This window comes from Prorops nasuta, unplaced genomic scaffold, assembly GCF_024137725.1.
Source record: "Prorops nasuta isolate Cenicafe-Biocafe unplaced genomic scaffold, Cenicafe_Pnas_1.2 PNAS00002, whole genome shotgun sequence".
In the NCBI taxonomy this organism is placed as follows: domain Eukaryota; kingdom Metazoa; phylum Arthropoda; class Insecta; order Hymenoptera; family Bethylidae; genus Prorops; species Prorops nasuta.
The window spans coordinates 11,032,431-11,045,596 of NW_027116799.1; the positions used below are offsets into that span (position 1 = coordinate 11,032,431).

General features: G+C 32.4%; 1 protein-coding gene and 1 long non-coding RNA gene across 2 annotated transcripts; both read left to right on the plus strand.

The window, feature by feature from the left end:
* Positions 1 to 3,149: 3,149 nt before the first annotated feature.
* On the plus strand, positions 3,150 to 4,168 carry LOC136778748 (uncharacterized). The gene is made up of 3 exons (XR_010823477.1): positions 3,150 to 3,288; positions 3,374 to 3,581; positions 3,669 to 4,168. It is a non-coding gene; the product is annotated as an uncharacterized lncRNA (long non-coding RNA).
* A 2,250-nt stretch (positions 4,169 to 6,418) lies between these two features.
* Positions 6,419 to 8,817, plus strand: rasp (protein-cysteine N-palmitoyltransferase Rasp). Its single transcript, XM_066732413.1, has 7 exons — positions 6,419 to 6,761; positions 6,833 to 7,014; positions 7,074 to 7,505; positions 7,600 to 7,740; positions 7,987 to 8,204; positions 8,285 to 8,619; positions 8,700 to 8,817. Exons 1-7 carry the CDS (start codon positions 6,653 to 6,655, stop codon positions 8,804 to 8,806), a joined length of 1,524 nt encoding a protein of 507 aa, XP_066588510.1. The 5' UTR covers positions 6,419 to 6,652; the 3' UTR covers positions 8,807 to 8,817.
* The last annotated feature ends 4,349 nt before the right edge of the window (positions 8,818 to 13,166 follow it).

The following is a 13,166-nucleotide window of genomic DNA, read 5'->3' on the forward strand; positions in this document are numbered from 1 at the left end:
GGTACTACGCTATAGTCGCTGCTGATACTACTGGTCGGCGGAAATACGTCAGAGGGTAGAGACTGTAGAGGGACCGCAATATAGATATTTCTAATTACTAATTTCAAAATACATAATGCATGGTCCGTGAGCCAAGACAAATGTTAGTATTATTGTATCGTACATACAATATACATACCGCAAGTTATAAAGAAATATAGTAACAGTTTTAATCTTACTGACAGCTGATATACTGATGGTATAAGTGAATAAATAAAGTGACGAAATTTGTAAAATGTACATAAAAATAATTTTTAAAAGTATATAAAGGACTGAACATTTTAGATAAGTATAACAATAAATTTTATAATATAAAATATAAGATATAAATATTTTGTGGTACTTTGTGGGATTTTATTTCAGATTAAATTATAGTAATGTGTTTACTATGTCACTGTGCTGAGGATGGAGCTATGCGGATTTTCAAAATTAAAATAAAGGAATAGACTAAACATAATGTGGTTATTGTGTCATCGTTGAGATTCAAACTATGTTAATTGAGACGGATAATAAAATAAATGAGTGAAAAAACTGGGTAAATACAATAATAAATAAAGAAGCTGACAAATTAGATATATAATATAAAATGTAAGATATTTTATAGTACTTTCTGGGATTTTATTTCAGATTAAATTATAGTAATGTGTTTACTATGTCACTACTGAGGATGGAGCTATGTGGATTGAACATTAAAATGAAAGGAATAGATTCACCATATTATGGTTACTGTGTCATCACTGAGGATCAAACTGTGTTAATTGAGATGAATATTAAAATAAACAAGTCAACACATTGGGTAAATACGATACAAATAAAGAAGCTGACAGATTACATTTGTAATTTCAAATGTAAGATTTTATATAGTACTTTTTGGGATTTTGTTTCAGATTAAATTATTGTAAAGTGTTTACTATGTCAATGCTGAGAATGGAGCTATGTGGATTGAACATTAAAACAAAAAGAATAGATTCACCATAATGTTATTTCTGTGTCATCGCTGATGAGGATCAAACTGTGTTAACTGAGACAGATATTAAAATAAATGAGTCAGCAATTTAGGTAAATGCAATAATAAATAAAGAAAATGACAGAATAGATATATAATATAAAATGTAAGATGTTTTATAGTACTTTGTGGGATTTTATTTAAAGTTAATATATGTAAAATAAACTTTTTGTTTTCTTTTTACAATTGTATCTATATTAATTACTATATGTTGCAATCTCTTAAAATTAAGCCTCTGCTTTTATTAGCAAACTAATAGTTCCACACGGCAGTGATGCCAGAATCAAGCTTTTAGCAACAAAAATTAAGATAAGCGCTAGCCAGCAGCAGTATAGAAAATTTAAAGGGAAGCGGTACAAACACAACTATGCCTGGAGAGCATAGGTGTGATTTGGACTTCAGGCAACATTGACGTCAGAAGAAGAGCGACTACCGCTAACCGTGACATTTTTACGTGTCATTCGAGTGAAGTGGTGCTGCGTTTACCTAAAAACTCAAAGCAAATAAAAATGCTTTTCCTAAATTGATTTTTAATATTGATAAAATGGTCAAATGTAGCCATTAATTATTTAGATTTGGTAATAAATACAGAAAATGCGTTTTATTATAACAAATGAGTTGAGGTAAAATAAACTCAATGTTTTTATATTAATCTGTTAACAAATGCATTTTTTTATTTATTATTGAGTCCAATAAATTAATGGTTATTAAAAAAAAAATTCCTTGTAATGAAAAAAAAAATGAAAAAATTTTAAACTTCACCAAGACTCGAACACGAGCCCACCGCATGACAAACGGCAACCTTACCGCCTGCGCTACAGCGCTCACTTGATGTACTAAGAGCAAAACAGCCTTTTAAAGACTGACTACAATTCTTTCACTAACTCGTCATAAACGATCAAGAATTAGCTGCGATAGTAAATACATTTATCTCCACAGCATTATTGCACTAAATTTATTATGTTTTTAATTTGAAGCATACATTTTACATGAAGATACGATACTTTAAGGGTGTTCATGCAATACTCTAAATACAAAACTATTCATATGCTCGTTTATCATAGTTATTCGACTATATATAACAAATATTATAATATTACTTAATTAATTTATGATAGTTGAGCATATAAATAGTTGTGTATATAGAGTACTGAATGGTTACCCTTAAATTATCATATCTTCATGCAAAATGTATGCTTCAAATTAAAAACAATAAATTTAGTACAATAATGCTATGTAGATAAATGTATTTATTATTACAGCTAATTCTTGATCGTTTATGACGAGTTAGTGAAAGAATTGTAGTCAGTCTTTAAAAGGCTGTTTTGCTCTTGGTACATCAGTTGAGCGCTGTAGCGCAGGCGGTAAGGTTGCCGTTTGTCATGCGGTGGGCTCGTGTTCGAGTCTTGGTGAAGTTTAAAATTTTTTCATTTTTTTTTTCATTACAAGGAATTTTTTTTTTAATAACCATTAATTTATTGGACTCAATAATAAATAAAAAAATGCATTTGTTAACAGATTAATATAAAAACATTGAGTTTATTTTACCTCAACTCATTTGTTATAATAAAACGCATTTTTTGTATTTATTACCAAATCTAATTAATTAATGGCTACATTTGACCATTTTATCAAAATTAAAAATCAATTTAGGAAAAGCATTTTTATTTTATTTATTCACTTATACCATAAGTACATCAGCTGTCAGATAGATCAAAGCTGTCACTACTCCTTATTTCTTTATTACACTTTATTTTTCCGTATACTAACATTTGTCTTCGTTCACGCCGTTCACGGTGACAGGCTGTGAATATACTATATATAATTTTTGATATATTACGTTCTGCATTTAAGATGGCTACTGATGTATTTCCGCTGGCAGTATACTTTGTGCAGTCTGCATTCCTTATATCAAAATTCACTTACTATAGAGCGTAGTACTATTCAAGATGGCGGACTTGGCAACCTTGATTGGTTGCATTCAGTAGAGACAAATGTTGAGGGATCGGTGTATGTTATTGGCTATTACTCTTAGATCCTATAATTTTATCCAATAGAAGTAGAAGTTTAAAAAGAATTACTCAACAGTTCCGCAACTGTTTTCTTTACTGAATGCAACCATTTTGAAAAGCAATTAGGTAAAGCAAAATTAAATATTCTTTTGTAATCACTGCCAATGAGATGTGCATCTGGAATATCTAAAATAATAGATATTGTCAAGGAAAATAACATGAATCGTGTTGGTAAGTAATTTAATTTGTTTTTTTATACTGACAATTAACAGATATTTAAGAAACTTTCATTAATTACTATATATTGTATTGCAAGATGCAAAGAATTTGGTGCATTAAACGAGGACAAATAGGAAATGTTCTTACTTGGGCACAGGATCAGCGCAAGATAATGGATTTATTACTCATATCGCTGATCAATTCTTGAGACGTTATGCTGATAATGGCGAATTAGAATGTCGTTAATTACTCGAGAATTTAGGATCCTGTGTGCTGGCTATTGAAAGACCCACATTGTTACGTTGGTGAATATTATACTTATAGCTATAGTATCAAAAATAACGCAAATGAAGTATATTTTGTATTGATTTATAAAACTTATTTAATTGCAGGTAAATATTGTGAATATCATCAATAGTATGAAAACGGAGAGGTCAAGGATGCAACGAGTTTGTTGGTCAACCTTTGGTTTCTAATTTAAAACCTATATAGTAAGATATTTATATATAAGTGGTGTTGTTGAACAATTTGTATATCTAATACGAATACTAATAAGCTTTACGTTTCGTCTTCTTTTCTTTCTGGCCTATTCTTTTGATTGACGAAATACCATTATTGGAGGCAGAAGACGTTCTTCTTTCGTCGAACGCGATAGTTTTGAGCTTTACGCTGTATATTGATAATCAATCAAATAAAATTCGAGGAGAAGGCAGATATTTTCAGACTAGTGGCAGCTAGAAATTTGGCGCAAGCATTAAACCTGAAAGGATATCAAGAACAGTATAAAATCAATCCTGAGTATGTTCAAATATATATTAGCTTTTTAAAATGACTCAATACGCGAGCATTAATTATTTTATAAAAACTGTTACTTGTACAAATAAAAGGAATATATTATGTGCCTTCGCGTATAAAGTATACATACCCTTTACGATATATCTTTTATAATTCACAGTACAATATAAAAACGTAATCTAAATAAAGAAAAGAAAAGTATTTTGAAAGATTAATTCATTATCCTGTACCCTACTTTGTATATATAAGATTTTCTTCCATCTTCGTTTCAAATGCAGAACAGTTACTCAAACCAAATACTGACAGCCAAATCTATTAATATTTACTGGAACTAAAACAGTAAAGAAAATAAGTTTAGATATAACAAGTTTGAAAAATCACTGCTAAAAAATGCCATATTGATACATTTAGATCATATTTAAGTAATACCTGAATAACAAATCTTTTTTTAATATTTCCATTTCGCTTCTGCATGGAAATTCTAATTTCGAAGCAGCAGAATTGACACATAGCCTGGCCTCATTTTTATTCACCAATTGGATGCAGCTCATCAGCTTTATTAGAAAATTTGACCTGCGAAACATAAGAGAAACCACAAAGGATCATGTTTGAATACATTTTATATATGGTTATCAATAATATTACTTATCTAAGAAAACAGGTGAGCTTATTATAGATATGGAGAGCATGCTGCTTAATCTGAATTTGTGTTCCATTCCTTAGCGTTGCTTAATTCCTCTGGTTGAAATCAGCATGACGTATGCACTTTACTCTTGGTAGGACCTTCCGTAGAACCTTTACACCTGGGAAAAAGAGCCATTATAATTAGCAGTAATTTTATCAATTACCTATATATGATAATAAATACGGAAGGATCTGCATTTTATTTAAAAAATTATAATAATATTTTTTATTATGTATTTCTTATTTAAATTCATGAATCTATTTGTTTGATAAATTTATATATTAAGTAAATTTTGACAAGAATTATATTATATTTTTCCTTAATACGTAATGTATGTTTTTAGGAGTATAAAAAATTAATTAAACCTGTTTTTTTCGATAATCCAGAAAAGTCATTAAAAATTATATAACTTCACTATAACTAATTAATATTTTCCAACAAATTAAAACTCTTTAACAATTTATACTAACACTCGTTTGATTAAAAATCCGCGCTGTCAGACTGACATTTCTGTACTTTTCACTAGTTCACTACTCACACAAGACTCATATAATCCCCTCAAGACAAAACTGAAAAGTTTTGTATCGCTCCCAGCTGCTGATATTTCTCTAGGGTGATTTTGTATGTGTTAATGTAACACCATTCCAAATTGCTGAATAGATAAGAACGAAAAGTATTTTACACCTTGTCATTTTTCTGAAATATAAGTAAGTTAAGTATTCTGCGAACAGAAAAATAAACTAAGAAACTTTGACAAACCATTACAAAATTAATTTACTAGCATCAGAGTAGCCTGTAACATTGAAAAACTATTTTTCTTCATCTCTGATAGCAAATTATCTTTCCAGGATGACTTAACATAGTATCATAACCTCCAAGTTGCTGTATTGGTAAATGATGAAAGCATTATGTACCTAGTAGTTTTCCTAGAATATGAAAAGTTTTTACAAAGAATAATATTCTCTTTACTATGCAAGAATTCAGGTCTGCACAATAAAAAATTTATTCTTATCTAAAAATGTTCATTTATTCATCCATAACCTCTTCTCTGTACCATTTCTGCTATTCCACATTGTTCCGAAATTCACACCAACACATTTACACAGAAATGTCAACGGAGCAGTTATGTTACAATTTAAGCGAGTGCTGACTGCTGACTACGAGCTGACTCGAGAATCACTCATATACCAAAAATGTATAGATGACCATGGGCAGTCGTTATTTTGGCCTAGTAATTTTTCGGAGAAAATTCCCTACCTATCATACAGTTCCTATACTCTTTCCAGTCACTCAATGTAGAAACTAGTCCGGTCGGTGAAGCGTTTGCGAATGCAAGACTGGAAACCTAAATAATTCGAAGCCAAAAGAACAGTTTTTATGTTCAGGATCTCGAAATGAAGTAAATTAGATAAGTTATATTGTAATTTTTCATTTTTACGTGAAATTGTCGTCTTTAGAATGATAGTTCCTTTTATGGCTTTGAATTCTTAGGTTTCCAGTCTTGAATCTGCGAATGTTTCACCAACCCTCTTAAATTGACCATTTTCAGGTTTTTCGTTTTCTTGTTGGGAATGCTGCTTTCCATCGTAACAACGTCCATAGACGGAAGTTTGTCGCTCTTTTCGTTACTGCAAGCGACAACTATCGGTAGTTAGCGATACCGACAATCATCGCTGGGAAGAGTGGGAAGTTACAGAATCCCAACACAGAACAGTTCAGAAGAGTCGAAAATCAACTATGACATTCAAAATATCAGCAATAAGAAATAATAACTATTGATAATTCTTAGATTTATTTTAATTTTTGTTCAACACAAAAGATTTTTTTACCAAGATAACTTAAAATTTTAAATTTTGAATAAATCTATAAATATACACACTTCAAACCTTCAACGATATGTGCCGTGATTCAGTAGTTCTTAATAAATATGAAATTATCATTTATTTCTTCATTTGGATTTCTGCAGTTGGCTATTCTATTTATAAAGTGTACTTAATAAATACCTGTAAGCATAAAACTAATTACACTGACACTTATGCATTATGAAAATTTTGAATTGATTATGAATTGTTTTAGATTTTGATAACTATTTAGATTTGTACAACGATTTTATTATCGGGTGGTCATGGATAGGAAGAAAAAGGGATGTATCCGATGAAGAGTGGAAAATATGGATACCATTAATGATAAATTTAATTCCTTGGATATGCATTCATCTTTTGATAGGCCAATTATTAAAAAGATTTTTTAATATTAAAGTATGAGAATGACTAAACTATATTTCAGTAGACACATCTAATACTTTATGTTCTTTTAGCTCTTATATTATTGGAATATATTCATTTCTCTTGGTTTTCTTTGCTTTTATATTGGTGTGCACAGCGCAGTTTGCATATTTCTTCAGCCATGCCTTCTATTCTTTTTAACGATTCGACATAACAAATTAGTCAAATGGCTCATCTTTACATCCTATTTATTTATTCTACATTTCTTAAAAATACAAGGTGGTATTTTTCAACAATGGTTGAATTTAAGTAATGAAGAACATCACATTTTAACTATTGCAATGTGCTGGGTACATTTGAGGAGTATCAGTTATGCCATGGATATTTCTACAGATTATGTTTTACATATAAATCAGCTTCCTTCTTTAAAGAAAAATGATCTTCTTTCTAAAATTGCATATTCTTTGTATTTGCCAACATTATTTTTAGGTCCATTAATATTGTATAATGAATTTGTATCAAGCGTAAGTATTGCAAAAGAAAATTTTTCTTAGAAGTACACGTGTCTGTGCAGTTCATATTTTCAGATACATCAATATATTTACTACTCATTTTCAGATGAATAAACCTTTCAAATACTTTACCTTAAAAGATTTGATGTGCTTTGTGACCAATGTTCTTAGATATGCTTTTTGGGGATATTTTACAGAGTTTTGCATGCACTTTCTTTATTTTAATGTGCTGCAACATCATCCAGAAGTAATTTTTTTCTTTTATTTTAAAAAGTATAATTTTATAATTATAAGCGTTTTTGCTTAATTCTCTTAACAATTGCAATTTGATATAAAGCAGGGTACCAGTTTTTAAAATAGTGATCTTAGATTTCGTATGCAAGATTCTATACAAATTTCCTCTTATATGTCTATTGAATTTTTGCATTCGAGATCTGTGTTTACAGTTTCAAGAATTATTACCCAGATGTATTATTATTTTTATTTTATATAGATCTTAAAAGACATAAATACATGGGCATTTTATGGATTTGGATATTGTACTGGCCAGTATTTTTTTAACAAATATGTTATTATTTATGGTTTAAATGGTAGTATCTGTGAAATTGATGGTATAAAAGCACCTTCCAAACCTAGGTGCATAGGACGGATACACTTATATTCAGACATGTGGAAATACTTTGACCGTGGCTTGTATAATTTTCTTGTAAGGTAATTCCCATTGAATACTCTTAAGTGTCAAACCAGCAAATGAAAAGACATTTTTAGTGTTTAGTTTTTATTATTTTCAGATACATTTACATACCAGTATCAAAATCAGCAGTTAAAAAGCTCTTTGCATCATTTTTGTGCTTCACTTTTGTATTTTTATGGCATGGAATGCAAGATTATATATTTATTTGGTCTCTACTTAATTATTTGGGAATAGTAATAGAAAATACAGCAAAAGCTATTAGTAAAATGCGGTTTTATAAAAAAATAGAGAAGAAATATTTTAGCGATAAAAATCAAATAAGAATCTATTGTGCTTTGGCAAGTCCTTTGCTAACAATTTCAGCCATTTCAAATTTTTACTTTTTTTCGGGCCGAGAAATAGGCAATTTATTTTTTATTAGGATAGTTAATGGTAAGCGGTAACCTATAATCATTTTTTATCTAGAAATATTCAAATAATTTTTTAATTTACCACACGTTTATTCTTTACAGAATCATGGAGTAATTTGCTATTTTTACAATTGATTCTGTACTGTTGCTGTCACGTTTCTTCATATATTAAAATAATGAACAATAAAAATACAAAAAGCATGAATTGACAAGAAATTAACAGCAGTATATTTAAGATTACCTACCAAACCATAAATTTTTTTAACCCTTTTAGTTCCAGAGGCCGACATATCGACTCTCGCTGCACTGGCGAGAAGTGCAAGAGCCGATATATCGGCCTGCGCCTTATAGCGCTTTACTATTCGCATTGCGGGAGAATTCTATCTTAAAATAAAATTATAATACGCTATAAATGGTCTAATTTCATTACGAGAGAATTAAAGAAAACAGTTTTTCAGTTTTACTCTTTGTGGACGACGATAATTTACAATTACGTATTTCAGAAGAGATAATCCGTCCGGCACTTAGAAATCTTACAATGTACCTTCGAGTTATTTTTTATTTTTGTTATGTAATATTACTTATCTTGATACACAGACACACAAAATATTTTGGAGATGCAAAGTATATTTTGTATATAATATATAAATAGCTTATATAAAATTATGAAGAAAAGATGACTTTTTGTATGTGCAAATAAGTTTTGTATGAGAGAACTTAACTTTTACTTTCTTTATGATCTTTTATACTTACCTTTGTTATTTATATAAATTTCTATGAGTATAAAAAACTAATGCCATTGTTTTGTTCTCTATTTCGCCTTTAAGGAGGGTTTATAGGCAATCGAAAATTTACGAATCATATGAAATTTTGAGAGATTTTTTATAAAGTAAAAACACAACAGTGCAAAACTTCACCTAAGTTGCCGATTTCCGGGAAACCACTTCAGTGGTTTTTCTATTTTAATGATGCGATTGTATACTGAAAAAACTAAATTTTATTAATCATTAGGTGACGCTACCATTGAAGCTTCTTTTGCGACTAAAGTTTTTATTCATATTACTTATATTAAAGAAGAAAAGTCAAACATTTGACAAAAAAAAAAATTTCCTTGTTTCTTGATAGTTTCGCTGAAAAATGTACAACACAGATTTTGTTCTTCTTTTTCTACAGTTTGGAAATACTTAGAATGAACTACATAAAATGCCAGACAAACGTAAACTGCCTTCAGCTAATATAACAAATTTTATCATAAATGATGGTTGGTCCAGCGGCGAATCAGAGCCCGAGGATGTATAGTTTATCTGTGCTGGGATTCTGTACTTCCCAGCGATGATTGTCGGTATCGCTAACTACCGATAGTTGTCGCTTGCAGTAACGAAAAGAGCGACACTGAAACTTCCGTCTATATGGATTCAGTAACTATTTCGGTAATTGAATCGAGCTACCGAGAGATAACCCTAAGAGCGATTCTGTAACACGAAGTTTTCGATAATTGTCGTTAAAAATGGTAGCATTCAGCAGAGATAAATGTTGAGGAAGCGGTGTATGTTATTGGCTATTACTCTTAGATCCTATAATTTTATCCAATAGAAGTAGAAGTTTAAAAAGAAATCTGGTAACGTTACTGAGCTGCTACCTCTGCTGAATGCTACCAATGGCGGTCGCTACCGAATTCTATCGTTAACTTAACGACGACCGTGATAGGCGTCGATAGAAGTTTACCGAGAAAGTAAATATAATAAATGTCACAAATATTTCTTAAATTAATATTTAGAAATCACAAAAAAGTACTTACAATAAATTTTCTTTATAAATTAAGGCTTACAGTAAAAATCGTAGGAAATAAAATATAATATTTTTCAAATTTTTATATTTAACACTAAACGCACCGAGGATTTTTTATACACGTGTGTTTACATTTAAAAAGGGTCATTTGACCCCGCTTGGTACGTTTAGCGTTAAAAATAACTATATATATATATATGTCGGAGATGATAGGTTGAGAAGTGATTGGTTGGGGGAATAGAGTGGGAGGTAGTTGGGCTATGGTGGAGATAGCAGTAATATGTTGAGAAGAACGAGTGAGCGTTAGGTTCAACGAGATGTAAACAAATCGGAGTTAGTAATATAAAGTGGGAGAGTAAATAAACAAGACGTGGAAGGGAGGGCGGAAGTATGATGCGGAGTAAATTAAGTGACAGTTTCACGGTGGGAACACGAAAAGACGGGAATATTCGGGCGGCGGTTAGAAAAATTCAAGTGTTCTCCGATATATATATATATATATAGTTATTTTTAAATATAAAAATTGGAAAAATATTAAATTTTATTTCCTACGATTTTTACTGTAAGCCTTAATTTATAAAGAAAATTTATTGTAAGTACTTTTTTGTGATTTCTAAATATTAATTTAAGAAATATTTGTGACATTTATTATATTTACTTTCTCGGTAAACTTCTACCGACGCCTATCACGGTCGTCGTTAAGTTAACGATAGAATTCGGTAGCGACCGAGACATTTTTAACGACAATTATCGAAAACTTTGTGTTACAGAATCGCTCTTAGCGATATCTCTCGGTAACTCGATTCAATTACCGAAAGTTGTCGATAACTAGTTACTGAATCCATATAGACGGAAGTTACAGAATCGCTCTTTTCGTTACTGCAACTTGCTTGCAAGCGACCACTATCGGTCGGTAGTTAGCGATACCGACATCATCGCTGGGAAGTTACAGAATCCCAGCACTGAATTTAGCACAGATGAAACGAGAGATTGCTCATGCTGTGTCCCGAAGCAATCCTTGCCGGTAGGCGGCGCTTCGATCCCATCGTTTAGCTTCCTGCAGCTTCCAGATGATTATGCCCTCGCGCCATCTATCGAAACTGATGCGAAACAACACGGCAGAGCTTCGAATAGGGTAAAACAGATCTACATTAGATAATTTTATAATTTAAGAAAATATTTTTATTTTAGCGTAGAAAGATACACGAAAATAGCATTAATTTGTTAACAAACTAAATTAATAAAAGTATTATACATATACCCTACATTATTATTACAATATCCTTCTTAAATTTAAATATATGACTTCCAGAGATGATTTGTTTGATATATATACATATATATATTGTAACGTGGTAGAAACACGTTATAGAAATGTACAGATTTTGTTGTTCTCGTCTCTCCCCATTAGCGCCTCCCGCGCCCCCCCCAGTATGCCTGCTGATATGTGAGTGTAGTATGATGAACCTTCCGTGGAGCTACCATGTAGTTTTCCGCCAAAGGAATATTGTAAGTGTCGCCCACGGAAGGAGAGTGTATGTTTTTAGGAAATGGTATGATTGGGAATTGGGCGAATGTTTGTAGGACTAGTTGTAAATAGGGTTATAGGAATTAAGAATATTTTATTTCAGCTTAAAAGTAATGTTAAGGTGTATCCTCTGCTCCCACATGAGCTAGAAAACTGTTGTTCTCCTATCCTTTATTATTCCGTTCCCGATGTATATGTATAGTGTCCTCTCCTTTCAATCTTCTCGCTGTGCCCTTCTGTTTACGCGACTCTCCTGCCGTCTCCTTACCACGTATCCCCGCTGAGCGCCCACCCATTCCTTCCCGTCACCGCGCCGCGCCGCGAGCGCGCCGAGCCGCGGTCTCCCTTGCCCGCGCTACTCCCCGACCACGCTCGCCGACCCCGCACCTCATAGCCCCGCCCGGAAGCCACCCAGAAATGTAGCAGACGACGCCGCCGGAGAAGAGCCTACGAATACTGGGAACAGTGCGAATGTGGATCGTCGCCTAATATTCCGATCGATAATTGGCTCAAGGATCTTACACATGCGCTGTTGCCCTAATAAAGGAGGAGACAACAGGAATCGGAAAATAGGACCTGGCCGATGACACAAGAGAAAAGTGAGGAGCGGGCCACTGCTAATCTGGACTTTGACTACTCCTGTCCTACGGTTAGGACTGGGGCTGGAGCTATCGCTGGATAAGAGAGCGAGAAGGGTCGTCGCCGAGATTGACAGAGAACGTCGTCTTGTCAATTCGGGCCTCTTCCTCGTGTTCGATAAGTCAGGATCGGAGTGTGGAATCGGAGAACCGGGGCTTCTCGGTCGGAGCGGTCGATTAAGTGTTCCTGTGTTAATCCTGCTGTTCTCTCCCTGGTTTCATCTCTCTTACGCTCGCCCTATGATTCCTTGCCCCTGTTGCCCGCCCCCCTTGCCCCGCATTTCGCCATTATCGACTCCCTTTCCTTTCACCTGTCTCCCCCGTCTTGTGCCCGTCCATCTTTAAGTTAAGTGCGAAATTAGGAAAACAATCTGTGTAGCGTATAATAAGTGTGCGTGAGCATCGCGGGAGGCCCCTACTCTGAGTTTTAGCGAATAAAGTGTTTGTTCCCGGACATTTTTAGTGTTGTTTAAATTATTTGTAGACCTCCAGGTAACAATATATATATATCAAACAAATCATCTCTGGAAGTCATATATTTAAATTTAAGAAGGATATTGTAATAATAATGTAGGGTATATGTATAATACTTTTATTAATTTCGTTTGTTAACAA

Coding starts and splice junctions, on each gene's coding strand:
- rasp (XM_066732413.1), top strand. CDS start 6,653: ATGTGCCGTGATTCAGTAGTTCTTAATAAATATGAAATTATCATTTAT. Junction 7,015..7,073: donor AAAGATTTTTTAATATTAAA/GTATGAGAATGA, acceptor ATGTTCTTTTAG/CTCTTATATTATTGGAATAT. Junction 8,620..8,699: donor TTTTATTAGGATAGTTAATG/GTAAGCGGTAAC, acceptor TATTCTTTACAG/AATCATGGAGTAATTTGCTA.